General features: G+C 51.6%; 2 protein-coding genes and 1 long non-coding RNA gene across 6 annotated transcripts; 1 reads left to right on the top strand and 2 right to left on the bottom strand.

Moving 5' to 3' along the window:
- Positions 1 to 5,468: 5,468 nt before the first annotated feature.
- On the bottom strand, positions 5,469 to 8,486 carry LOC147649465 (uncharacterized). The gene is made up of 2 exons (XR_015278860.1): positions 7,711 to 8,486; positions 5,469 to 6,779 (listed from the first exon to the last, which is right to left on the bottom strand). It is a non-coding gene; the product is annotated as an uncharacterized LOC147649465 (long non-coding RNA).
- A 701-nt stretch (positions 8,487 to 9,187) lies between these two features.
- On the top strand, positions 9,188 to 11,714 carry TMEM218 (transmembrane protein 218). 2 transcript variants are annotated; one of them, XM_086861142.1, is made up of 4 exons: positions 9,204 to 9,315; positions 9,468 to 9,570; positions 10,211 to 10,355; positions 11,189 to 11,714. In XM_086861142.1, exons 1-4 carry the CDS (start codon positions 9,212 to 9,214, stop codon positions 11,353 to 11,355), a joined length of 519 nt encoding a protein of 172 aa, XP_086717268.1. In that variant the 5' UTR covers positions 9,204 to 9,211; the 3' UTR covers positions 11,356 to 11,714. The 2 variants fall into 2 exon arrangements, with proteins under 2 accessions (XP_086717269.1, XP_086717268.1); XM_086861143.1 differs by lacking the exon at positions 10,211 to 10,355 and having other exon boundaries at positions 9,188 to 9,315.
- A 5,554-nt stretch (positions 11,715 to 17,268) lies between these two features.
- On the bottom strand, positions 17,269 to 26,542 carry SLC37A2 (solute carrier family 37 member 2). 3 transcript variants are annotated; one of them, XM_023941504.2, is made up of 20 exons: positions 26,415 to 26,542; positions 24,732 to 24,813; positions 24,530 to 24,617; positions 24,087 to 24,165; positions 23,758 to 23,893; positions 23,271 to 23,347; positions 23,010 to 23,176; positions 22,592 to 22,629; positions 22,177 to 22,356; positions 21,950 to 22,040; positions 21,810 to 21,872; positions 21,239 to 21,324; positions 20,371 to 20,419; positions 20,007 to 20,080; positions 19,446 to 19,524; positions 19,266 to 19,363; positions 18,878 to 18,942; positions 18,565 to 18,613; positions 17,988 to 18,020; positions 17,269 to 17,529 (listed from the first exon to the last, which is right to left on the bottom strand). In XM_023941504.2, exons 1-18 carry the CDS (start codon positions 26,471 to 26,473, stop codon positions 18,571 to 18,573), a joined length of 1,554 nt encoding a protein of 517 aa, XP_023797272.1. In that variant the 5' UTR covers positions 26,474 to 26,542; the 3' UTR covers positions 17,269 to 17,529; positions 17,988 to 18,020; positions 18,565 to 18,570. The 3 variants fall into 3 exon arrangements, with proteins under 3 accessions (XP_023797272.1, XP_023797273.1, XP_023797274.1); XM_023941505.2 differs by lacking the exon at positions 17,988 to 18,020; XM_023941506.2 differs by lacking the exons at positions 17,988 to 18,020; positions 18,565 to 18,613.
- Positions 26,543 to 27,498: the final 956 nt, after the last annotated feature.

Here is a 27,498-nt window from a genome sequence, read left to right as displayed (position 1 = left end):
GATAAAAGATGCTACAAAGGAATCCCTAAAGACAATTTAGGATTTGTTTTGGGCAGGGTGTTTCTCCAAACTGTCCCAGTGGTACCCACCAGCCCTTCATCCCTCTGGCTCGGCCACTACGTTTGGATCTGGCGATGATGGGCAAAGCAAATCACTCGTTAAAATTTGTGCTGGATTTTTAGGAGATATTTAAGGACATGAATATTTTCCTACACCTTTCCAAACCCTCTCCAGTAACAACTTTGAAGAAATGAGAAGGAAATTCAACCAATGAAGCCTTAAAAGCCAAGTAGGGACCGTCCACACAGACAATCATCCATCCAAACCCAACAATGCTCGTGCCAAATGTGGGGTGAAATTAAAAGATTCCCCAAATTTTAACTGTTCAGCTCATGGAAGATTTCTATTTCACTTGATTTTCCCTCCATTTTTGGTACTTCACTTACTCACAGGACAACTTCTCTTTTTACCTGTGCACATGATTTTCCTGGGAAAAAAAGATTTACGATGCTGAGACAACAATGTTATTTTTGAAGTCACCGTGCATTTTAAACAATCTCAGACACACAAACAAGCATGTAATTTCACAAGAACTAATAGATAAATACATGGGAGAATATAATTAAGGAGTTTCTAAATAAACCACAGGGACAAGGAGGATATATTAAAAATAAGTGATCAATTCCAGGATGGCTCTATATTCCCAGAGGTTTTCCTATGCAAGATTAAATAAGATTAGGTTTATTTCTTGTGAGAGATTGATGGATTGATAATAAAGAAAGCTAAAGCCAAAACAAAGGAATTTTCCCCATTGATGGGGGAAAATCCACCAAGCAACTGGGATTGGGTGGGAAAACATCTAAAAAAATGGGATTTCTCCCCTCCTCACACCAGCTGAGGGGGGGTTAATGATGGCTTGTTGAGCCAGGAAGGCATTTTGGGGTCCTTCCAGAGGGCAAGTGATGGATAAATTTATCAGGCAGATTATATACATTTTGATTAGAAAAATCCCTGCTGCCAACTTACTCCTCTTAAATGTTTCATTTCAAGGCATAATAAGTCCTCAGCTGGTTTTTGCTGCTCCTTCAGGCTCTCCTGTGCAAAGTTACTGAAAGCATCTGACTGACTGCTCCTTTCCCAAGCATTTCCAGGGATAAATAATAAAAAAAAAAGAAGGCTGTTTAAAGTTACTTACCTCCAGCACTTGGACAAGGTTTGGAGTCTATTTTCCAGAGGCAATATCAGCTGACTGAGATAGAGATGGGCTGGAGGGATGCCCAAAGGGGGGGAACAAAAATTAGAAATAATTGTGATTTTTTTAAAAAAAATTCTTAAATTTAAAAATTTAAATTTAATTTTTTTTTTAGTTACTGGTTTAAAAACACGACAGGCACCTTGCACAAATACTGCAAAAACAAAACCAGGGCTGGTCAATAAGCTGAGCCCCCCTCCAATTTCTGCTTCCCTTGGGTATCTGCAGCACCTGGCAGTCAGCAAAGGCAACGTGGAGATGCTGATCCCTCCCTTTTAAAATTTTGACTCCACCTGAGATGTTTCCTCACCTTGGCTGGGCTTTGGCGCTCATTCCCCATCCTCTTTCTGGTTCTGGCCGTGATGGGAGCTCAAGCTTCACCCGCAGCATCTCCTCACTGAGCTATGCCAGCACCAGCCTGGCTTCCCAGGAGCTGGTGAAGGGAGAAGAGCAGAGATGGTCACAACTCTTTAAAGATGCAAATTGAGAAGCAGCCATCATAACAAGAGAGCTCTGCTAATTCTCTTACGAGTATGCAGATTTCGACGCTGACTTTTCCTAGGCTTATTTGTTTTATTTAGCAACGAATTTAATACCAGCTCCCTGAAGCAAAGAGACAGATGGACTATAAACTTTGAATTTTGAGTAGCTTTACTTTCTTAGGTTCATGTCATCTTTGATGTCTTCTGAAATTACATCTTGGAAAGTTTGCAGGGATTGAATTCTGCTTTTTTACAGCCCCCAAAGCCATTTGATTAGCCGCCTTTTAATTTTTTTTTTCTTGTACAGGTTACCTGAAGGATCTTAAATACCATCTCAGTGATTCATATCCTTGGCTGCCAGAGTTGTCTCAGGGAGTTGCCAGTGGATCTGAGAGAACCAAAGCACTGCATAATATCTTCTCAAAATAAGTTTTATGCATCCTTTGGGATGGAAAACTTCTGAGATCTGAGACCAAAACCCCTGGGCTGAAATAAAATGATGTCCTTGTAGGACACAGGGAAACTGGGGTGGGGTTTTGGAAGGACCACAAAGTCATAATGCAGCAGGAAGGATTCATCTCCTTTTTTTCTTTTTTGTTTTTCTTTGGGTTTTTTTTTTTTTGCCATCCACCAGCAATTAAAAAACTGGGTTGGAAATGAGGAGAAACAATGAGGAGAGGTTGGTGCAGCTCGGGGAGGCCACTGAGGGGAGGGTGGTGTCCATCCTTCAGTTGTCCACAGCTGGCTGGATGAAGTCACGAGTTGATTGAACACCATGATGGTCAGATACACAAGACCACCCTTTTTACCAACAGCTCTGAGGTGTGTGAAAATTTAAAATTTAATCTGGAGGTATAAAAAAACATATCCCATGTGCTCAGGAGTCAGGGAGAGGTGAACTTAAGGGTAACACTGTGACTTTTGAAGTTAACTGCTTCGACCTAGCACATCTAGGCCCAGCCAGGTCCCATCACAACTCATTTCCCTACCATCACACACAAACAGGAGAGGAAATTAAATTAAAAATAAAAAAATCCTACAATGACAAAAAACCCTGCATCATTTCCAAGCTGCAGCCCAGGAAACAGCAGGAAAAAAAATCAATGTATGTCAAATGAATAAAGGTGAGAACAAAGGTGTTTCAAGGAGCCAAGAATAAAACCAGAATGAAAACTGCAAACAGGCTTGACTGCCAAAAAATCCACCTGCCTGGAAGTCCTGTGGGTCTCAGCAATGAATTTGGGCCATTTCAGCAGTTTTTGGTTGATTCCAGCCACCAGCATCCCACCATGGGCAGATGTTGCCATCACTCAACCCTTTCTGGATTTGAGACATTATTGACTGCTCAATTGCAGTGGAATTATGACAGATGATTATTATGGGCACATTAAAGTCTAATGAGTGGCCAGTGATTAATGCCATGGTGAAAAATACCAAAAGAACTAATGATGATGGGCCACTTAAAATGAAGTGTTGTGGGTTTCATTATCAATGGCTCCTTGGTTTCTCACCTGAGAGCTCTTGGGTGGGAAGGGAGAGGACGTTGACACAGGTAAAGGTGCAAGGAATCCAAAATGATGGTGCAAGGAGGCCCCTTAGAGATACCCTTTAAAGGTAATATTGGTGAGAACAGCATTTCTTGAGGAAATGTATGGGAAATAGAAATTTCTTGGAAAAACATTTTACTGTGGGCTTTAGAGCCTTTGGGAATGTCATTAGAAAAGTAAATTTTAATTGTTACCATCTCCCCAGAGGCTGTTCTTGTCTTTCTTTTTCCCCCCTCAATCTTCTTATACTCATTTTCCATGGATTCTTCACCTCTTTCCTTTAGCTTTGCCTCTTCTCCATCCCTTGCAGCACTCACAGAGGTCTCTGCAGTCAAATTTCAGTCTTTCAGGTGGTTTCTCTCCTTCCCCCCCTTGGTTGAAACAGATTTTGCCACAATATCAACCCATGTTGGCTCCACGGGAACATGTCATGCCATGTGGGCATGATGACATTAAAACACCCCCAGGAGACAACTACAGCAACTTTCTTTTTGTTTTTTGTAGGGTTTTTTGGGAAATTGCAGCAGTTGCTTGAACTTTGGAGAACCAAATATCAAAATGTTTATTTGAACCAATCTATAAATTTACCGGACTGAACTAAAGTTACATTTACAAGTCACCAAACCCAAATTTTTACCAACTTCCTCCCAGTTGGGAGTGATGTGAGCCACGAGAGGAGTCATTAGGTGTGAGGACAGAGACACTCTTCCTCCATCCACCTTCTCCAAGTGCTTCTGGCTTGAGGTCAGTCTTATCCCACAATGGGAAATGTTTTCTCTCCTCCCACCAACCAGGCCCTTTTAGAGCCATTTCCACTTGCTGGGATGGGATTTATTTCTTTTTTCCCATTTGAAAAGTGACTTCATATTCCATTTTATTATTTTTTGAATGTTGCAGGATTTATTCTGTTTGAAGTCTTACATCCTCATTTCCTGTCAGGATGATTAAAATTGATTTCCGCCATCAGCTAGAAAAAGATAATCTGAAGTGGGTTCCTGTGAGAGAGAGCTCTATCCCCACTGGAGACATTACTAACCCTCTCCTATTATTTTAACTTTCTTTTTTTGGGGGGATGTCTCTTTGGAAAAGGACAACTCAAGTGCTTCTCAGCCATAAGTGTCCTCCAGGTAAGTTGGCAAGAATAATTTAAGCTCATTTTTTCCCCATCACAGGAGGTGGACTGGGGGATTTAAATAGCTCTTGTTTACCGCTGTATTTTTAGAGGAGTAATTGGATCCTCCTGACGCCTTCACTTTGCTTTCTCCAGCTCCTCATCTCTGACCCCACACCTGTCCCAGTTTGTATCTGGGCAAGAAGAAACGGGATGGGGTTTTTCCCCAGCTTTAATCTGGGCAGTTCCCACTGCACTCAAAGACTTTGCAGGAGGAGGAGGGAGGGATTTGGGCTGGAAAAACCATTGGCAAGCTGTAAAACATCTGGCCAACAAAGAAAACATGGAAAAAATTAGTCCAGAGGGCAAGTGGCACTCAGGGATACAGCGGTTCCGACCTCTACCCATCTCTTAAATCAACTAAACCTGGAATATTCTAAAAAAAATCAATTAAAATAAATATTTTTTTTCTAAATCAATTCGGTACATTTTTATAATTGATGAACTAAATTTTATAATTAACAAAATCAGCTAAATGCTGGATATCCTGACTAATCTCCAAAATATCCCTGAAATATAAATAACATCTGAAGGATCTTGTGGCCTCATGACCACACTGGTTTGCATAAGCAAATTTATGCAAATGAGGGGGCCTGGCAGTTCCTATCACACCAAAGATGAAATGTTATGTGTGTTCTGACACTCTTTTCCCCATCCACCACCTCCAGACTCCCAACCCATGAGGAATCCCCCCAAAAGAGGGGTCCCCACCATCCAACAGATCCCCATCACAAGGTTTAAACACCCTTACAAGAGAGTAATTTAACGCCATTCCCAGCTTAAGCTCCATATCTACCGGGCGTGAAATTAGTTCCAGCAAGCTGCAAATTTGCCACTAATAAAAATATTTAGCAATTCGCTAGTCTTTAAATCAGGAGCAGAATATTTTCTTTTCTTGCATCAACGCCTGTTTCTTTTTAATTCTAATATTGGAGCATCGGGGAGCTCCAGCCGTAAAAGTGGAAGTCTCACGACAGCGCGAGCAGTTTTAAATCAGTTCCCTCAGCGCTCCCAACTCCACCACCAAGAGTTTGATCATTTATTATCATTTAATATTAGGCCTCATTGGTTGTTTTGGCCACCAGGATGAGCTGGGCATGGTGGATTTGCAGGTTTTAACCCAAAAGAAGCTGAACCCGCCCTTTTTCCAGGGGCTGCTGCTCTCACAAATGAGCTTTGATCCATGTGATCCTATCTTGCAGGCCTTGAAGGAAAGTGACCTCTCTGTCCTCCTGAGCCAAGCATTTAATTAGCCTCAGCACTAATTGCATCTCTCTGCCAAGCCTATTTCATCCAATGCCAGCCTCAGGATCTTTGTCACGCCTTTGCCAAGGAATTCCACAATTCCCTGATCTCTTCCTTGGGAAAAACTCCCCACAGTGACACCAAATCCTTCAAACCATTCCTTTTCCTTGGCAGGACAGCAGCACCCATCCACTGGACAAGAGAATCATTTGTGTCCAAGTAAATCCTTTGAATTGGGTTTTCTGGGCCATGAGCATCCAACAGCACCTGCACGACTCCACTTCTCCGTATTTAAAGCAGATTATTGCTTGAGAGCCAGGAAAGGCTTTATGATACCTCTATTATGGATATCAAACACACTGGAGCTGGAATTCATCATCAGCCCTTCATCTGTCATCACTTGGATGTGTCCTGTCCCCTGCACAAGGGTTTGGGTGCAAACTCCACACAGTGCAAACCAAAAGTCTTGGAGAAACCTGAATGTGTGACACCAGCAAAGTTCTCTACATCAACAGTTATCCTGAAAAAACCACCACAAATAGGAAGCTTGTCCAAGAGTCATGAAAACAACAGAAAACTCCTCAATATTTGCTGCTCTCCTATGTTTTTTTAATTCACTTTTTATACCCAGCATTGCCTTTCTCCCACTTTCTGTTACTTAATTTCTCCAGGTGCAATGCAACACTTACACAAGCAATAAATGAGACCAAATCTAAGCAGGTAAAAGCTGGAAGGAAAAGTTATTTTAGGCCAGCAATAAATGATTTTTGGGCAATAAAACCAGATCTTTACATTCAACTGATGGGCTGACAGAGCAGTCTGCAAGGCATTTCTGGTGCTGGGAGGAGGCTGAGGGTGCAGAAGAAGGATGGGTTTAGGATGATGGGGTTTAGGATGATGGGGTTTAGGATGATGGGGTTTGTTGCAGATGTGTTGGGGAAATTTCTGGCAAAGGTTGTGCTTTGATAGAAGTATCACACCAATGGGGTTGGTTTTTGCCAGTTTTCCTTATCTGTGGGTTTGCCATTTGCCTTCATCATGCTCAGAGAAACCTGCAGCCTTGCTGTGATACCATGTGGGCTCTGCAAATAAATAATATTAAATATTATTTGTTATATGTAATGTAATACATATAATATACCTTATTAAATATTGAATACATTTAATATTAAAGGGATACATAAAATATAAGTATTTTGGAGGGTGTTAGGCTGCTGGGCTCATTTCAACTCCAAATCTTGTGCTTGAGTTACCATCAGCCCTACTGCTCTGGTGGGGTTAAAATGAACAAAATCAGATAAATGATCAGATGAGTGATGCAAGCAGAATGGCTCAGAGCTGCCCACTGGATGTGCTTGCTGGGCTGTATATTGAATTTATCCTTCAAATTCTGGCCAAATATCTGGGATGTGGCCTGGTCCCCCAGCAGGATCAATAGCTGGATGATTCAAGCTCTCTGCTTCAAGCTCTTGAACTGGCTTAACATTGCTGTTGTTGGCATCAAGAAACTTCCAGGCAGCACCAAGACACAGAGATGAGAAATGAAAACCCAATCAATATGGGAAGAGGTTAACAAGGCTGTTGGAAAAGCTGTGGATAAGTGGTACAAGAGAAAAATAAGCCAAGGAAAAGCGTTATTGGCTGATGAATCAAACATATTGCTTCTAGATGGAAAGCCAAAGGATGCAAAAGGAGTGGCAGAAGGAGAAGGCTCCAGTTGAAAACAGGGTTATGGAAAGAAATTTGGGGTTTCAGAAACAACCAGGTTCCAAAAAACGCAAAGAAATGGGAAAACAGAGAAAAGCAAAGGGAGAGCCCCAAACAACAGGAGCAAATATTTCATTTCTCATTGCCAGCAGGAGCAGGAAGCACAGGGAAAACAGCAGAGAAGGAGTGGGAAAGGAAGGGCAGAGATGGACCTCAACAAGGCGGGGATTGCAGAGGGGGAAAAGCCCTGCCTGGTGGGATTAACAACAGCAAGCAGAGCAGGAAGGAGTTTGCTATCAAACATACGCTTTTAATGTGTTGGCAGCCGGTCACCACTCCATGCCAAGTAAAGGCAGGTGTCAGAGACAGTTTGTGTTCTGCTTGCTGAAGCATTTGGTGTCATGCTGGCGACTCTGATTTCATCACAGGGAAAGGCAGGTCGGTGCTGTGCAGAATAATTAAGCGCTGCTTTATTCCTCCCCTTGAAAGAAGCGGCAGAAAACGCCCACTCAGGTGACATTTTATGCAGCCGAAGTATTGCAGACTTCAAGCAGTTGAGACAGAAAATATCAATGTTTAGGGGTTTTTTTTTTTTTTGATTCACGGCCCGGAGTGTCTGGATTTGGAACAAGATCGTCTTTAAAATCCTTTCTGACCCAAAGCATTATGTAATTGTGAGATTCTGTGATAAAGTCACTCATCAAACCACGCTGGCCTGGGTCTGATGGGCAAGATGTGATGGTGAAGAGACAGGATTTATAAACAGGCTGAAATATTTATTTTAAATGGAAATTCCTCTTGTCTTGATATTAGAAGATGTTCATAGCATCGACCAACCTCTCTAGTCTGGCTTGGCTGCTCCAGACCCCAGCAGGGCTGTTCCAAAACCCTGCTCTGCCCTGTGTCAGCGCTACCGTTTTAACGAAATCTGCCTGATTTGGGCCCTAAATCCAACGGAGCGGGTGGACAGGTGAATTTTAGGGTTCTGGGGTGCAAGCGGGTTCAGGGGTGCTCTCTGCAGAGGGCAGGGCAGGAGCTGCGTGTCCCCGGCACCGGGAGGGGAACTCGCGATCCCCCGGGAGCTCCGGGACGGGGCCGCGGGACAGGGAGCGGGATCCGGGGATTCCGTGAGGCCAGGGCGGCCGGGACTCCACAGGGACCGGGTCTGTGGGGCCGCGTTTCAATAGGATTGGGACCGGGATGGCACCGGGATGAGGGCTGGGATGGGGATCGGGCCGGGATCGGGGCCGGGATCGGGATCGGGATCGGGGCCGGGATCGGGATCGGGATCGGGATCGGGATCGGGCCGGGATCGGGGCTGGGATCGGGATCGGGCCGGGATCGGGATCGGGATCGGGATCGGGGCCGGGATCGGGATCGGGGCCGGGATCGGGATCGGGATCGGGATCGGGATCGGGATCGGGACGGGATCGGGATCGGGGCCGGGATCGGGATCGGGATCGGGATCGGGATCGGGGCTGGGATCGGGATCGGGATCGGGATCGGGGCCGGGATCGGGATCGGGATCGGGATCGGGATCGGGGCCGGGATCGGGATCGGGATCGGGATCGGGCACTCGGCCCCCCCCAGCGCACCCCCGCCTCCTGCAGCGCGCGGAAAGCTCCGCCCATCCCTCCCCCCTCAGCCAATGGGAATCGCCGAACGAGCGCCGGGCGGGGCAGGGAACGCGGCGGTCGCGCCCCCGCCCTCCGCCCCTCAGCCAATAGAAAGCTCGGGCCGCGCTGCGGGCAGCGCTGATTGGTCGGGGCGGTGCGGTTGCTAGGCAGAAGCGGCGGCGCGGGGCGGCATGGCGGGCGCGCTGGGCGTGGGGCCGGGGGTGCTGGCGCTGCTGCTGCTCTGGGCAATGGCGCTGCTGCTCGTGCTGGCGCTGCTGCGCGCCGGCCGCGCCCGGTGAGAGCGGGGACGGCACCGGGCCCGGGGACACGGCGGGGATGGGGCGGGATCCGGCCCGGTGGGTGCAGGGACGGGAAGGGCCCGGTGAGCGCGGGGGTTCGGGCCCGCAGGCGCTGAGCTCGCCCCGCCGCTCCCCGCTGTCCCCGCAGGGTCGCCGCGGTGCCGGTGGCGCTCGGAGCCGCCGCGCTCACGGCCGCGCTGCTGCTCTTCCCCCGGGAGGGCGAGAGCCCGGCCCCAGCCGGCGCTGAGGAGGTGAGGCCGGGCATGAGGGGCCGGGCGGGGCGGGCGGTGCCCCGGGTGTGCCCCGGGTGTGCCCCGGGTGTGCCCCGGGATGGGCCTGGAGGGCAATGCGTGGCCCCGGCTCCTGCCCTGAAGCGCCGGGGATGGATCTTTTCCTTGGGAATGGCCCCAGATGGGGTTTTGACCCAGGGATGGGCCCCAGCGGCCGTCCAGGAGCCCTGGGAATGGTTCTGCAGGGCGGGGATGGGCCGCAAGGATGCCCGGAGGAATCCCGGAGGGAACGGGCTTTTACCTCAGCCACAGCCCCGGTACCATCCCCGGTGCCCAGGAGATTGCCCCGGGCTCCTTCCCGGTCTCCCGCTGGCGCAGCCTGTGTCGCTCATGGAGCCGGTGACTATGAATTTCTCTACCTAAATTGCTGATTTACACAATGATCCACCTGAGCCGGGAGCTTTGGCTCCCCTCCGCCTGTCCCCAGGGGCTCTGTGCAGGGATTGTGCTCTTGCTTCGCTCCCTCCCAGCTCCAGCAGCCTCTGCTCCCTCTGCCATTCCCTTTCCTTATCGTTTTCCTTCCAGTTCTGCAGCTTTTCCCTCTCCCCTCAGCTCTGTTTTCTGATTAAAGCCCAATAACTGCTCTTTAGCTCTCTTGTAGGTTCTTGCCGTGCTTGAGCATGAAAAGCCATCTGCATTGTCAGGCACAGGGATCTCCCCCAGTTTTTGGATCAGGCTGAGCTGCCACCCTGAGCTCTCCCAGAGCTCTTTGGGCTTTGAATACACAAAGTTTTGTGGCCTTTCAGGTGCCATTTCCTATGTTCTATTATTAATGCATGTTAATTATTGCTCTTCTGGTTCTTGTTCTGTGTAAATCCCTACTAAAAGACACTTGTAATGTTCTTTTCTTCTCTCTGTGTCACATCTGCCCTGCTGGTGTGAAGGTTAGGAGTGAGATGAAGGGCAGCCCAGTGCGTGTTTGTTGCCTGGGAGGCAAATGGAATTGGAAAGCTTATTTTTATACAGATCTTCAATTGGACTGGACCTGCCCTGCCTATCAATAATACATGACCTGGGCTTTCTGCACCAAAACTCTGCTAATTGGCTAATTAAAAAGTGAAACGTGCAGAAGGAGCCGGCGCTTGGCTCACCAGAGACTCTCTGCAGGAGCACCAGGGCTGAGCTAATGCGATGGATAAAGCTGAGCCAGGGCTGAGCAGAGCTCTGGGGGGTCTGGGGAGCAGAGAGGGGATTTCATAAACAGCCTCCTCACTGTGGGCTTCTCTTTGTCTTGCCTACCTACCATAGCTTTTTTTTTAAATTGGTTTTTTTTTTCTTTTCTCACTATCTCTGTTCTAAAAGGGAATCAGGGCTGGAGAGAGCTGCTTCAGGGCTTGACTCCTGTCCCTTCCCTGTGCTCAGGACTGTGCTGCTCCACATTAACATTCCCAGTGGCTTTTTGCAGGGATTCTTGTTCTCATTTGTCGCACACTGTGCATCCCAGAGAGTGCCCATGCCAGGGATAAAAAGCAAGGAGAGAATCTGGGGGAGCCCCAGAGGTTCTTTTCTCCAGGACGTGGTGTCCTGAAGCAGACTGGGGTGTGACATGCTGGGAATTTTGTGTTTCTCTTCCATGCAGATCGTGGACACCTTCCTCATCGGCCGCTTCATCCTCCTGGCTGTGATGAGCCTGGTCTTCCTCGGCTGCCTGTTCCTGTTCCTGATTTTCCACCTCATGGAGCCCGTGTTCGCCAAGCCACTCCACAGCAGCTAGAGACAGCAGTCTCTGCAAAGAGGAAATCCTGATTTCATGGCAATAAACCAGGAAGAGACACCAGCTGGAGGTCACCATGATGTTCTTTCTGAGCTCAGAAAGAGCCAGGGAAGCAAGTGAAGGCTTTGCTTCATCTTAAAAAGCAAAGTTTGGTCTGAGCAAGATCCTCTTCCTCCCCAGGGGGTTGAAACCTCTGCACCTGCAAAGGTGTGTGAACCTCTGAATCCTGCTCTCATTTACAGGAGAGCTGAGATCCAGGCACTTGGTGCTGCTCCTCATCCAGTGCATTGAACTGAGATGGTTTGTTATTGTTATTCACAAGAGATGGTTTGTTACTGTTCCTTTTTCACTATAAAACTCTTTTTTCATTTTAATAAAACTCTTTGAGAAATCCCTGACTCAGGCTTTATTTATTCCACAGGGATGTCACATTTGGCCACACTGTGGTGACAGTGCCCATGAGAACTGCCTTTTTCTGGGGTGGATGTGGGGGTTTGAAGAAAAAAAAAACCTGAACAAACATCATTGTGTGGCTGTGGATTGTTTGGGATGGTCCCTTGGACTGGAACTGAGGAGTGGGGAGTGAATAACATAAAAGTGATGGCAGAACAGCAAATGGAAAGCTGCTCTCCCCAGGAGTGAGGGAAATGCTGTGTCTGACCTCCCTTGTGCTGAGCACTCCTGCCAGCCATGGAAAATCCCTTTGCTGATACCTGAGTGTTCCCTGCCTGCTGCCAAAGGCTCGTAGCTGCTGCTACCCTAAAACTTCAATTCTAGCACAGATCCTGCTGAAGCTGCTGGTCAACTCCAAACCTTCCCTGTCCCTCTCTTCCCCTCGTGGGGGAGAAAACACTTTCTGTGTTTTGCAGGAGCAGCAGTGGGGTGGAATCCCATTTTTGTCCCTATTTTGGGAGGGAAGCCAGGGGAACAATCCTGCTGAAGCAGAGCCAAGCCATCAGCCTGTGCTGAGATGAACCTGGGGGCAGCAGTGGTACGAGCTGCACAGCCAGTGGCAGCAGTTTGTTTTCTTGCATGAACTCTCAAAAGGTTTTTAGATTGCAGGAGAAAAGCATTTTTGGTGGCCTGGAGCATCCTGTGACTGTTCTGTAGCAGGGAAGAAGCCTTTACCCTCCCTGCTGCCCTGGGGAGAGGTTCCCACAGGTCACAGGGTGAGGTGGGTTCTATGGTCCGTGTTTTCCAGCCCCACAGGGATGGAGCTGCTCAGCCTCCCACGGTTGAGCAGGCAGTGAGTGTTGCAGTGAGGTCAGAGCCACTGAGACAGCCCTGAGCAGTGGTCAGGGTCAATACAGCCAAAAACTTGAGGGCAGAAACTCAGATTTAAAATTTTTTTCCCTATTTTCAAGATTGTTATTTTTCATTTTGTACTGAAGACAGTAAATTAAATAACTGGCTTTTTCCAGCCCTGTCCTGACAGCTGTCAGTCACCAAGCAGAGCTTTCAGGACATGAAAGATTGATAAGGCAGAGCCAGTGGGTGTGGAGGTGATGCTTCCCCAGCAGAAAATGCCCCAGCACCCCAGAGCACTGACTCAGTCAGCTAAAAAATATAAGTACAGTCCCAAAAAAAGCAGAGAAGAGGCATCTCTGCTTTCCAAACTGCTGCCTTCCTGTCCTGCTGCCCGTGTCCAAGGGAGCTGAACGAGTGTGTTGAGGAAATGCTGAGCATTTATGCAACACAAGCGCTTTGGGGTCTCCTGGTGATTTTGATGTTACGCCTGAAACAAAATTCATATTTAATTCATCATCTTAATAACATTTATGAATGTGGAGTTTGTCTGGCAGCTCTGTGCCTATGGTGTTGTTATCCCTGTGTTTGTGGGATGATTTGGGGAGCCTCAGTGAGGCCATGGTGGTGTTTCACCAGGGCTTCAGTCCAGCACATGGGAGGGAAACCACGACAAAAGCAGCTGGGGCAGTAAAAACCCAGCCCTGAAAGCAGAAATGTGAAACTTCTCCCCATTTTGCATTGTAATTAAACCCAAATAAGGGCTTTTTCTGTCCCCTTGAACTGTTTGTGACTAAAACAGATGGAAAGGCTGATAGTGCAGCAGTTTTTTGGGGCCAGCAGAAAGCCATGCTGCAAGAGCAGCTCCTGCTCAAGGAGGCCATTTCAGCATTTCCCCAAAACCCCATTAACTGGGGAAAGAGCTTCATGTGCTCTCACCCCCACCGAGACATTTTGAGCTTCATCCTCATCCTGAGCAACCCTTGGCAGTGGGAAACAACCAGCTGGATGAACTCAACCCGGGCTCTCTGTGTATTTATTTATTCTGGGGAGTTCTGCTCCTCCTCACACAGGGGCTTTCCAAACGGTTCCTGTTTATTTTTGGAAAAGGAAAGACCACGTCAAGGAATTGGTATGAGCCAGAGATGCTTCCCAACCAGCCCCAAACGGGGATTTTTTTGCTTCCATCCCCATCCCAAAGCTCCAATTCCTGGAGGATAACTTCTGCCTCCACCTAGCAGCCCGATCCTTTGTTTTGGAATTAATGTGCCACAGGAGGGCAGGTTTGTCTTAAACCCCAACCTCTCAGTTGCTGGTGAGGATTTGGGGATCTCAGAACATGTTATAGCCAAGGAGCCCTGCTCCAGCCCAAACTGACCCAGATTTCCTCTTGCAGAGTGAGAGAACCACATCTGCCATGTCCCGGGGTGCAAGCCCCCATGCAGGCAAAAACTCAGGCTGAATCTCAGCACAAGAAAGCTGCTGTTCTGAAAGATCCCAGGTGTGCCAGGATGAGGGCAGGCTGGCTGCTTTCAGGTCAGCTGCAAAAGCAGCCCCTTTTCCCCCCTAAATTCTCTGCCTGGCTCGTTAGGACGGAGCAGGGATGCCCCTGCAGCAGGATCTGTGCCCAGGTAGTGCCAGCCTGAGGGCAGCTGCTCCCTCCTGCCCGAGGGAGCAGTGCCAAAGCAGAGATGGAAGGAGCAGGAGTGTCTGCAGGGGAAACTCCTCTCCTTGATTTAAGGTCCTTGAATGACGGTAATTCCTCATGTCTCACGCTGCTCTCTGCTGGCACTTAATTACCCTCGCTGGAAAAACTGCCCTCAGATTTCCACCTTGACTTTGCTGACTTCAGCTTCCCTGCTGTTGGATCCTGATTTGCCTTTGGCTGCTAATTAAAAAGCCCTTCAGCCTTTGCCAGCTGCTCCTTGCATAGGTAATTACAGACCGTGCCCCAGCCACCTCTCCACCTTCCCAGCAGCATTCCTCCAAAATCTGTGCAGCCTTTTCCCACTCTGCCTCCTGGTGAGGGGCACTGCTGTGGTCACCTAGAGAAAAACTTACCAAACCTAAAGAACCTGAGAGTTTGAGGTGGCATTTTTCCCATCACAGACAAAGGTGGACATGTGTCCGTGCTCTCAGTGCCAAAGGGGATGGTGGCAGAGGAAAATCCAGCAGAGGAACAAGGCAAGTTCTCTTCCTGCCTCCTCCCAGAGGAGCTCAGCTCCATTTAAACAATTTTTTTGGCTAAGGTGCACCCAGGGGATCCCCTCCCTGCCTTCCCACTCACCCTTCACTTCCAAAACTCAGTGAGATCTGGAGTTTTCTTTGGCATTTGGATCTTTTTTATTTGAAGTTTAAAACTGCCGTGGGCTGTGTGCCCTTTCTCCTCACTCCTGGCAGCAGAGCCAAGGCTGTTCAGACTTTCCAGTCCTATGTGGGACACGACCCAGGCCTAAATTTGTCCCAGAAAAATTGTAAGCAGATGAAAAAACAAACAGGAGGGGGGAAAGGCGAAAAAAAATAAAAAGGAAGAAATGGGGGGAGGGGGTGGAACCCCCAAACCAACTTGCTGTTGCAATAATCCCCCATGTGTGAGGACTTATGGGATTTTTTGTTTGAAAACGTATTTTGAGCCCCCACCTCCACAAAAGATTGGTCATTAAGCATCACAGAGCTCCTTGTGCCCGCAGAGGCCACCTGTGCCACGAGCCAGTGGCCTGGGGACGCTGCAGGGTCAGTCCTGTGGCTCTGCAGAGGACAGATCCTCTTGTGACACCTCTCCCCATCAGGGTTTAGCCCAGCAGGATTGGGGTTTTTTTCCCTGGGAAAAATGGCAGTTGGGGATTGTGTTTTTCTCTGCCTCCTCCATCATTTTTCTCGCTTTTTTCCTCAGGAAACCAGCGAGTTTCCAAGGCCCACTGGGCATCACTGGTCAGAGTGGAAGGGATTGAAAGCCATCAGTGTTTGGCCACCTCAAACCTGCAGCTGCCACTCTCCAAGCTGCCTGTTCCCCTGGGCCACTCCATCACCTTCAGAGGTTTACAGGGAGCTGGTCCAACTGGCCAGAAAGTTTCCTCCTTTTTTTCCTCCCCCCCCTGCTTTTTTACCTCTTTGCTGATGAAATCAGCACTTAATAAAATCACATCAGGCCCAGATGTTTTCTTCTCGGGTCAAGATCCAAGGAGGAGAAGTCAATTTGAGTTACAATTTATCCCAGGCTTACACAGAACCCCCAGCCCTGGGCAGAGAGCCGGAGCCTGCCCGGGTGCGACCCCCGGGGGGAGAGGGGATGGAAACACATCCAGGGGGATGGAAACACATCCAGGAGCATGGAAACACATCCCGGGGGATGGAAACACATCCCGGGGGATGGAAACACATCCAGGGGGATGGAAACACATCCCAGGGGGATGGAAACACATCCCGGGGGGATAGAAACACATCCAGGGGGATGGAAACACATCCCGGGGGATGGAAATACATCCAGGGGGATGGAAACACATCCCGGGGGATGGAAACACATCCAGGGGGGATGGAAACACATCCCGGGGGGATGGAAACACATCCAGGGGGGATGGAAACACAGCCAGGGGGGATAGAAACACATCCAGGGGGATGGAAACACATCCAGGGGGGATGGAAACACATCCCAGGGGGTGCAAACACATCCCGGGGGATGGAAACGCATCCCAGGGGATGGAAACACATCCCGGGGGATGGAAACACATCCCGGGGGGATGCAAACACATCCAGGGGGATGGAAACACATCCCAGGGGGATGGAAACGCATCCCGGGGGATAGAAACACATCCCAGGGGATGGAAACACATCCAGGGGGGATGCAAACACATCCCGGGGGATAAAAACACATCCCAGGGGATGGAAACACATCCAGGGGGATGGAAACACATCCAGGGGGGAAGGAAACACATCCCGGGGGGATGCAGTCACATCCAGGGGGATGCAAACACATCCCGGGGGGTGCAAACACATCCCGGGGGATGGAAACACATCCAGGGGGATGGAAACACAGCCAGGGGGATGGAAACACATCCCGGGGAATGCAGTCACATCCCGTGGGGTCCAAGCCCCCACATGCCCCGGCTCCACACACATCAAAGTCGCCCCCCGGCCCCCGGAGCACACAGCTGGCTGCACAGCTGGTCCTGCCTTCAGTCATCTGACACCGTGGGGGCTTCTGAGCCCCATCCCTGCCCGGGGAGCCTGCAGGGCTGGCAGCCAGCGGCACCTCCTGGGGACCTCCCTAATTAGGAAGCGTCTAATGAAGATCAGCAGCTGCCCGCACCGGACCAAGAGCAGGCAGAGTGTGTTAGCAGCTCACCGTGGTGTGGTGCTCTTCTTTTGGAGCTAAATGATATGATTTTGGAATATTAATAATCAGGAAAAAACATTGGGTTTTGTCTTTTTTTGCAGTGGGATGAGTAAACCCAGCTTAATTTGGGCTCAGCCCAGGGATGTTCCCTGTGTAGAATAAGCAGTGCTTTGTTGGAAGGCAGTGCCTAAAGTGATTTGGCATCATCCTCCTGATCCAGATCCTGGAATAACTAGCATCTGGATGGGGCAGGCTCACAAACAAGAGACTGCATGTGGGGGAAAGCAAGAGGAGGGGTGTGATCACTGCCCCCAAGTATTCACAGACTCATCTGAGCCCCGTCAGGACATGGCATGCAGCGGCCACACAGTTTTTGCATGTTTTTATTAATAAAACGGCCGATGGTGAAGAATTGACCCAGAAAACCATTTGGCCAGGGCCCTTTGACTACTCCTCGCCCCTGCCTCCGTTGGAAGCAAACCCATGGCGGCAGTGAGCCCGTGGGGCCGTGCCCGAGGCTGGGCTGCAGCTCTGCCGAGACGCCCGCGCTCCGGTGTGTGTGCCCCAGCCTCTCTCCTCCCTCTGGGCTTGGGGCGGCTCGCAGGGGGTGCATCAAAACTCCTTAAACCTGCGGGGAGAGAAGCCAGCGGCTCAGGGCGGAAGGAATCGTCCCGCAGAGGTTGGGATGGATGGTGGACACTGCGACGCTGCTGGAGATGGAAAGGGAAAACAGCTCTGCCGGGAAAGCCCAGCCCCATCCGCACCACAAGGAGGAGAAGCAGGTGCAAGGAGATCCAGCCACTCTTTTGTCTGGTCAAAGATGAAATGTCCCCAAAAATCCTACAGCGTTTGTGCCTCTTCTCTGCAAGCTGCTCCAGAGACACTCCCCAAAGCCCTCAAGACATTGCAGTATTGCCACAAACTGAGCCAGCTGCTTCCCCCAGCAGAAACCAGGCAGCACTTGGTGCAAACATGGGTGCTGTCAACCCCTAGGACAGCCATCACCCTAACCAGCCCCGGCACAAGAGAGCAGAGCCTGGCAGCCCTCCACCGGCAGCCGGAGAAGGAGATTTGGGCTGCACTTACCGCAGCACGAGGCCCAGACTATTGATCTTTCACCTGCAAACACAAGACATAAGGGACAAAATGTTCGCAGGGGGTCGGGGTCTGGCAGCCCCACTGCCAGCACCGGCTGAGGCCCCTTCCTCTAGATGTCACATGGGGATGGTGGTGGCAATCAGAGCCAGGCCAGCGCTGATCTGGAGATTATTTATACACTCACTGCAGTGATTCTGCTACAGATTTGATTAGTGAGCCCTGGCTGTGTGTAATCAAGCTCAGTAGCACAGGTGGGCAAAGCCTATAAATTCACTTGTTTCAAGTGCATTAATCAATCCCAATCGATTGGGCACCTGGGCCAGTACCTCCTAAGTCAGCCGGAGACAAGGATGCACTGCCCATCCACATCTCCCCCCTTCCTCCCACCCCCTCCCACCATCCCACACTCCCCATTTGACCTCTTGATTCCCAAATCTTGATCTCAGCCCTAAATGATTGGGGGAGTGGTTATTTGGAGGCTGATCCTGCAAAGCGAAACTCGGAATCAGAACGAATCAAGCTTGTGTTTGCGTTTAATCCTCAGGGCTCAAGTGAAGATACTTACACCGAGCTACTTCCCATCCATCACTGACTCTGTTAGCTGCACACTAGAGCTACAAAGACACAAGGATGCTGTGTTTAGAACCCCACGTGCTTTTTGAGGTGCAGATGGCTAAAATCCCCCAGGTGCTGCCTCGGCTGGAGGTGGAAATGTCTCTGTGGCCACAGGAGCGAGACGTCGGGCAGACGGCCTCGCGATGCCCGCGCGAAGATGCAGCAGCGACAGCAAGGGATAACAAACATCTTTCTGGAGCAGCACCGACACCGTGTTTGGGTATTGTGGGACCAGAGGCTGCCACGGGGTGGCAACTACGTACCCTCTCTGCCTCGCCATGTAGCCGCACCAGCCACGGGCCTCTTTGACCACCACACGAACAAGGAGCTGCAAGAGGAAAGGCGGAGGATCGCTGCAAGGCTGGTGGCACTGCAGCCTCCAGCCTTGGCATGAGTATTTCCATCACCGGGAGATCGATTTTACAGCTCTTCTTAGCAAAGATCATATGAACTAAACCTGTGCAAGGAGGAGGTTGTTGGGAAAAGCCAAGTGGAAGCAGAGGCTTGGAGCCAATGCAGGCCTTTGCAGTTTGCCCGGTGCCTGGATGTCTTCTGAGAACCATCTGTGCCCTCCACCAGTGAGCAGGTAGCTAAAAGGGAGCCTGTGACACCCCAGGGTAGAGAAAGGAGTCCTACTGAGGAGAGACCTACCAGACAAGCCAGGACATCAGCTGCTATCAGCATGTAAAAGACGTTGTTCCAGCCTGTGGGAGAGATGAGCCCCGCGAGCAGCGGCCCCAGCGCAGCACCTGCGGGGGCACACGAGCCACGTCAGCCCCTGCTCACACACGAGAGGGGACCAGGACAGCCAGCACCCCCAGCCATACCCACCAACAGATCCCGTGCCATCGATGATGGCCGTGACAGTCGAAAGGGCTTTGGCATTTCCTTTCAGAGATTCATGGGTGCCCTGTAAGGATGGAGGAATAAAACGTAAGGGGCAAAAGCAGCTTTGGGGTGCATGGCTGGCATATCCCAGAGTGAGGCTGATGTCCCAGGCTGCAATTTCCATGTGTCAGACGCAGCCAGGGATGGGAAGATCAAACTCAAATGCTGTCTGCAGCCAAACCATGGCAAAACCTGGATCACCAACAGCGGGCAGAAATTCCCAGGGGATTTGCCACCAAATATTTCCACTCTGCTTGTGCTCAGAGGGAGATGCAGCAAAGCTGAAACACAGCCATGTGGCCAAGGTGAAAAAACAACAGGAAAATCCCCTGTGTTCAGGGGAGAGTGGGGAGCACAGAACCAGGTGTGACAGCTCTGCCCTTCTCCACTGGGCTTTGGAGGTATTGGAAAACAAAGGAAAAGTGCAAAAATCCCAGCAAAACATCCTGAACAGCCTCTGGGTGTGCAAGGGCAGCGTGGCGGGGTCTGAAGTGCACCTCTTACCAAATCTGCTGACACCGCTGTTGTGATGAGCGCGTAGGGCCCGTTAACCAGAGCACCACAGATGATCAGCATCCCTGCACAGGTACCCAGGGAGAGATCAGGTCTTTAGGTGCAGGGAGCAGCAGGACATTGTATCCATCATCCCCAGCCCATGTGTGGACGTTGCTATCCCATGCATCCATCTCCTGTGCATCTCCATTTTCCCATGACGATCCCACCCAGCAGGCAGTGAACACTCATCCAACACCACCCTCGCCCAAATTCAGGAGCCTGGCTCAAGAGGAGGAATAAAGGCAGGTGAATGCACAGTGTCTTCCACCACCACTTCAGTGACAGGAGCTGGCTGCACCATGGAGCTCCTTACCTATTGATATGCCAATGCCATTCTGACCCACGTGGTTATACAGGAACAGCTGGAAAAGAGACACAAGGTGAACCAGTTATGGCTATTCCAGCTGTTTTACCAAGTGTTTTCCCTGCAGCAGTACCCTGAGGATAGGATGGAGAATGTGGGGACCTGAATTACTGCTCATGCCGAGCACCAGCTGGGATGGGGGGCTGAGTGCACCCCTGTCCTCTGCATCCCACTGGCATGATGAAATACCTGGCAGCTGGCAAACAGAGGTGCTGTCACAATTTATGGCCAGTGAAGAAGCTCTGCTGCCTCCCAAGACTGCAGCCAGACATAATTTGCCCCAGTGGTGTCTTGGGGCCATGGATGTGACGCAGCCCCTCTGCTTCCCAGTGTGTGCCTGCTCCTTCAGCGGGAGAGGCTCCCATCCTGGAGCCAGCCAGGATTGGATTACAGCTAATTAGCCATGTTGTGGAAGCAAAGCCAAATGAGCTCTGTGCAGGTGCTTGGGAAGGATGTCCAAGCCAAGCTCCAGCAGAGCATGAGGCTGTTGGCATGGGGGCTTCTGGGATGAAAATCAGAGACAAAAGCTGGTCCGGCTCGGTGGGACTCTTAAGGCTTTGAGCAGAGTTATGGAAGGATGGAAAAACCTACAGGGTTTTTTTAGTTGTCAGGGTCTCTGCAATCCCTTCCCAGCCCCTAGAGCTGGACATCCTTCCCAGGAACATCTGGGCACGTGAATCAATCCCAGCTCTCATCTCAGCCAAACGCGTGACCAGCTTATCCCGGGCACTTGGGAAGAGGAAGGCAGCTGTGACTCAAAGGAGCCAGAGCAGAGGAAAGGCTCGTGACAGGGTTCTGAGCCCGTGTGACAGCTCACCATGGGAGCAGCAATGACCAGCATCACGCAGCACGTGGTGGCTCTGCCGCCAGTGTAGTCAGAGATGAGGCCGGCGAAGATCCCCCCTACAAGAAAGAGTCACAGGTGTCAGTCACACCGCCCCAAAGGCAAAGCTTTGCCCTGGCTCAGCCCAAAATCCAACATGATGCTCTTTTATCCCTCATCTTCTGACCAGTATGCCCCCCAAGGTGAAACATAATATTATCAGAGTGAAAAGCTTTGATTTATCCCTTCCACTTCCTCCCTGCAGATGGTTTCTCAGCACTTCCATGCCACTCTGGTCTCTTCCATGCTTGAAAACTGTAGGAAAAGGAGAGCCTGAGAAAGTGAGACCTGAGGAAAGAGGCTATGATGGTCATTAAAACAAATGGATGCCAAAATAAAATGGAGGGGTGTTTGCTGCCTGCTGAGTGCTGTGAACACTGAATAAACCTCCTAGGGGAAAGAGATTGGTGTTGCCTGTGGGGGGCACCAGCCAAGGCTGGTCAAGGCCAGGATTGTCCCTAAATCATCCCTGATCCACTCCCTCCACCCCCGTTTGTTAACAAACCTAAAATACCCCCGACATCAAAGAGGGTCGACAGGTCCCCGGCTTCCTTGGCACCGAAATGAGCTGTGGGGGAGAGGAGAGGGGTGAGAAGATGTTTCCTTTGCAAGGCTCACTCCTGCCTCACTGTCCCCAAAACTCACCGACGTTGACAATGTAGAGGGGCAGCCAGTACAGGAAGGTGTAGCTCACCAGCTTGGCAAAGAGCAGGCACAGGGAGAACTCCACCACGCCCTGGGAGGAGAGGAGGGGACATCAGAGGAGCCTCCTCCCTCTCACCTCCTCTGGATAGTGGTTTTTTTCCCATTTTCTGCCCTGTGGAGGCTCTGAGTTGCTCTGGCTTTGCTCTTTCCTCCATCCCCACACTCACAGGTATCCGAAGTGCCCCAAGGAAGCTGATGGCTTCAGGCTCCTCAGCTGGCTCCTTGGGGTTGTGGGAGTGATCCACACTGCTCTGGCCTGAGAGGCTGAGTGGGCCCTCTTTGGAGGTGACTGCTTCAGGATCCTTCTCACTGATGGTCACTCCTCCAGGATTATCATCAGAGGCCATCTAAAATCAAGTCAAAACAGCAGATGTGGCTCTCAGCTGGAGGAGGCTGCAGCATTGGCTCTGCTGCTGGGGCATGACCTAGAGGATGCTCCCAGTGCAAAATCAACAACCATCCCCTGTGACAACTGAACATTGCTCTAATTCCTGCCATCACAACCTGATGACCCAGTTGTTTCACTGTGCCCTGAGCGACACCCAGCCCAGGCCAGGCCCGCTGGGAATCGGCGCGACTCACGTGGTGCAGAGGTGGATCGCAGTCAACATCCTCAGGGTCTGCAGGGACAAAGAATATCCTGTGAGGAGAGCCTGGACCAACCCCACTCCACCTGCTCCCCCTCCAGCATCTCACAGGGGCTGGGAACCCCCAGGTCTAGGCTGCATCTCTGGGTACCTTCTTCCCCAGTAAAAACCCAAGGGACTTCCCTGGCGTTCCTAGAAAGACAGGCTCAGAGGAGTGACTGGGATGGGGGATGAGCCTGCCTGGACAATCCCAATGATGCCAACCATCCCCATGGTGGTCAGATCCACATCCCTGCTAGCCACAGGCTGGAAATAAGTATTTGGGATTGCCATAAATGCTTAAGAGCCGGGCAAGGTGGAAAATTGTATATTTTACACTGGATGTCTGCTGTGCTCCAGATCACAACACTCACACTCCACAAGGAAGAAGAAGCAGATGATGCCTGCAAGGGTGATGATGATGCCAGGCACAACAAAGGACAGGCCCCAGGCAGAGGAAACCCAGACACCGGCGATGAGCGACCCTAAGATGTTGCCAACAGAGGTGTGCGAGTTCCAGATGCCCATGATCAAACCTCTCCTGGTGGGGACACAGCCGGGTCAGTGGCACTGAGGTGGCTGCCAGGGTCAACAGGGACCAGGACTGGCATGGGACACATCAGACAAAAACTCACTTTCCTTTGCCAAACCAGTTTCCAACACACGCCACGACAGCAGGCCAGCCGGTCGTCTGCACCAGCCCATTGCAGACCTGGCAAGAGATGGGGAGCATCACCCAGCAAGCACCGACCACAGCCATGGAGCCCCTGCACTGTTTTGGGCAACTGGCCTCGAAAATAGCCACCCCTATTCCAAAGCTGTTAAGAAAACACTTGGTTTGTTTGTTTTTTTCCCTGCTGGGGCAATCCTGGAGCCGTTTGCGTCGCTGCCATGGCTAAACTGGGAGTGGCTGGTGTTGCCAAACCAGCTGCCTGCACTGCTTGGAGACGGGCACACCCGCTGGTTTCGACGCCCACACCACGCACAAGCAGGCTTTGCGGGGAATGGACGTACTCAGTGCTCCCCTGCTCGGAAACTGGGCCACCCCAATCCATGAAGGTCACTGAAAAACCGGGATGAGGCCGTGGTGATAAAGCCTGGGCATCCCCCAGCACAACACACCTGCACGACAATGAAGTACCAGAGGACGTGGATGTTCCAGAAGTAGCCAAGGCCAAAGAGGGCAGTGAAGAACCCGCTCAGCAACATTCCCCCCGACAGGTAGTAGCGCAGAGGGAGGCGCTCCCCAAAAATGCCGCTGCAGAGAGAGGGAAGAGCATGACCAAAGCTGCCACAGGTGATGCCACCAATGGGCATTATCACACTGAGCCAGTACCCGAATCCTGAGCGGATCCTTGGCTGCTTTCCTGTTAGCATGACCCCATCCCAATGGAAACCAGCTTCCACCAGACTGGTGTGAACTGGTGAGTGGAGGGAAAGGCCCTGTGTACCTGATAAACATCCCGATGGCGTAGGCCACCAGGAAGGCATTATCCAGCGCCCCAAAAAGTTCCTTGTAGTTGTCCCCATCTGGAAAACAAATATTAGGGCCACCTCAGCCTGGCTCCCATCTTGTGCCCCATCCCCGTGGCTGCTGGCTCAGCCTTGTCGCCCATTCCCAAAAGCCTGGTCTCCATGGCAGCTTCTGGGGGCATGGCCGGGTGCCACCCACACTGGGACCTGGTCCTGTCCTGTCCTGGACTTCACCACCCACTGCTGCCCTTCGGCCCAGGGGCATGGGACAGACTTTTATCACTTAATTACCTCCGGGTGCCTAATGAGCAGGTGGCCCCTGGCCAAACCCTGGCCACGACCTGGTCTTAGGGGATGGGGGTAGCCCAGTTCAGCTGCCACGAGTGTGGTTTTTGGGGTGCCTTGGGGGGCTCAGCCTTACCAAAGGGGGCCCAGCTGCACCATGTGGTGCTGTTGGAGTCATTGTGGGGGTTTGGGCCCAAGGCTGAGCAGTTGGGATGCAGCTGGCTCTGCAGGGAGAGAGAGAGGGGGTAAAATCGAGGTGCTGTCAGCATCCCCCTCCCCATATGGAAACCTCCAGGTTCCCTGTCCCCACAGCAGGGTGTGGTGAGGCTGGAGCTCACCTTGACGATGCTGATGGGTTTTCGGGAGAGGTGGTAGCTGCTGTAGGAGAGGAAGGTCAGTACCAGAGTCAGTCCCCGATAGCTGTGGGAGAGAGGAAGCGGAGGTCGGCTCAGCAGAGCTGGTCAGAAAGTGAACAGACCCCTCCAAAAAGCCCAGGATGCAGCTTAAAAAGATCAGCTGAGTTTTGTGGGGAGCATCAAGCAGTATTTCCACCTCCTCAAGCAGTTACATCCCACCGAAACACAGGGTGAGCAAGTGCCTTCCTGGTGTCACAAGTGGAAACTGCACTGATTCATCATCACTCCCAGGGTTAATCAGAGATAAACTGGAAAAAAAAGCAGGGGGCAATACCAGCTGCCCTTCCTCCACCAAAATGCCATTTCACCCTCTTTGCTTGGGTTAAATGCAGGGAAATGGGGGAGTCTGGGCTCAGGAAATGGGGATGCCGCACCCATCAAAGCTGACAGATAAAGCCTGGAGAATCCCAGGTAGGATCTAGCACTTTGGAGCAAGATGAGTATATCTCAAGGATCTCTGAGAATCCTGCCTTCAGGAAGGGTTTTATGGCAGCACAGAGGATGTCAGTGGAGGCTGCAGCACACAGACATGTCACGGGGTTGCTTCAAGTTCAGAATAAAACAACAGCCCTTTTTTTGGTGGTTTTGGCCCATTCTGCTCCTCTTTGCAGTTTCACTTCTCCCTGGAGCTGCAGCAATGATGGGTGCCCTGCAAATCCAGGGCAGCTCCCTGTGCCGTGGTGCCGGCTCCAAGCTGTGGCTGAGAAACTGCTCCTTCCCACCCCAAAAAATGAATAAACCACCCAAAATCACTGCTAGTGACTGCAGGGCTGATCCAAGAGGAATAGAAAGGCCACAGTAGGAAAGGGAAAGATAAACTTCATACGTAGTGCCCCCCTGGGCCAGACACTTGGGTGTCGGGCTTTTTCTTTTTACCCTAAGTGTTCTGGCAGGGAAAATTCCAGCAGATGGAAAAGCAGGGGGAGTGTCTGGCAATGGGCTTCCAAAAACTCCAAATATTAATTGAAATTAAATGGGCAGCAGTCCCATCACCTCATCAAAAGAGAAGGCAGCAGGCGAGGTCTCTGTGCTGGCCACATCCCACTGAATTTCCAGTGTGAAGGCCTGAGACATCTGGAGGCTGCTGGGTGCCTTTCCCGTCCCCAGGTTCCCCCTCCCCAGGCCAAGCCCAAAGCCCTGGGCTGCTGGGATGGCTGATCCCATCTCACAGTGGCTCCAGTGCCTGAGGGCGATGCTGGGCCCCTGGGGACCCTCCACCTGCATCCCCAGGTCTGTCCCAGCGCCAGTCCCCAGACAAGTCAAGTGGTTTCCAGTCTGGCGCTGCTGGTCTGGGATCAGTCTCCGTCCCTGTGCCCAGGGCCAGTCTCTATCCCGGTTCCACTTCCAGTGGAATGACACCCCCTCCTCCCTAAGCCAGGCTGCTCCCTGCACCAGCTCTGCTCCCATCCTGTTGCCGGCTCCAGGGCCAACCTCACTCGCAGTGCTGCCCCAGTAAAGAGCGAGTCCCGTTCCACAGACCGTCCCTCTGCCGTGCCGATACCCTCCCTGCCCGCTGTCCGTCCCTGTCCCAGTTCCAGCCCCGACCCCGCTCCCTCTGTGCAGCTGCAGTGGCGGTCCCGGTGCCGTCCCCCCCGTCCCGCTCACCGGCTGTCCCGGGGGAGGGCGCGGAGCAGGCGAACCCCGGGGGCGAGCGCTGCCCTCATGGCGGCGGCGGCGGCACCCGGGCACCCCCCGGCTCCTTTTCACCGCCCCCGGGGCCGCCGCTCCCGCCCCGCCGGCCCCGGTCCCGCCCCGGCCCGGCCACAGCCCCGGCTCCTCGGCCGCGAGGGGTGAAGCGGCCTGTCCTCGCTCCCTCTAAAGCAAAAATCCACTTCAAATCCGGCTGGAACGAGGGAACAGCCGCGCTGGGCAGTGGGAGGCGGCAGAGCCCTGAAGGGACCGAGCAGCCCTTTTCATATCCCCCCGGGGCTCTGTGAGCTTCCCCAGATGCTGCATGGCCCAGCAGAAAAAAACTGGATTGAACTTTTCCAGATTGAACGTTCCCAGCAATCCCCGAACAGGCTCCACTGCCCTGACGGTGACAGCTACGCCAGACACGCTCTGGGGTTATTGCCCGGGCTTCTGGGAGTCCTCTCCCCACACCCCCTTTCAAATATCCCGTTTATTCTGCTAGGGACAGACTGAGGCTGAGAAGCAGCAACAGATTTATTTATTCCTTTAACTAAGCCCCAAATCAGCCCACAGCCCCTTTGGGGATCACTCCAGAGAGGTAGGAACAGGGTTCCTCGGGGCCTGAGCAAGTTCCTTGGGGACTTGCCAAGGAACTGCTTGTCCTCAGCTGCCCGAGAGCTGAAATCAGTTACAAAAACCCATTTGCAGCTTTAGCCCTTTGCTTCCTTGCCCCCTTCACGGGGCAGATCCTGCCCTTTCCAAACCCACTCCAATTCCCTGAATTAGGGCTGCGGCACCTTCCCCTGACGCAAGCAGCTGTTAATAAACAGCATCGGGCACCACGGATGTCTCAGTGAATGATTCTCCAGGGGAAACCGAGCAGCAGTCCTGGCTCTGTGACTCTGTGCTACCTCTGGACCAGGGGTGGGTTTGCTTTGTGCCCAATGGGATGGAAACAGGGAAAAGAAATGATCCGGCACACTCGGCCACCCATCCTTCCTGCCATAGTTAATATTGGAGAGGGCGGCCAGCAAGGAGTAAATATTAATGACAGGGT

The sequence above is a fragment of the Cyanistes caeruleus genome, chromosome 23 (genome assembly GCF_971803275.1).
Source record: "Cyanistes caeruleus chromosome 23, bCyaCae1.hap1.1, whole genome shotgun sequence".
NCBI lineage: Eukaryota > Metazoa > Chordata > Aves > Passeriformes > Paridae > Cyanistes > Cyanistes caeruleus.
This window is presented reverse-complemented; position numbering and strand designations above follow the sequence as displayed.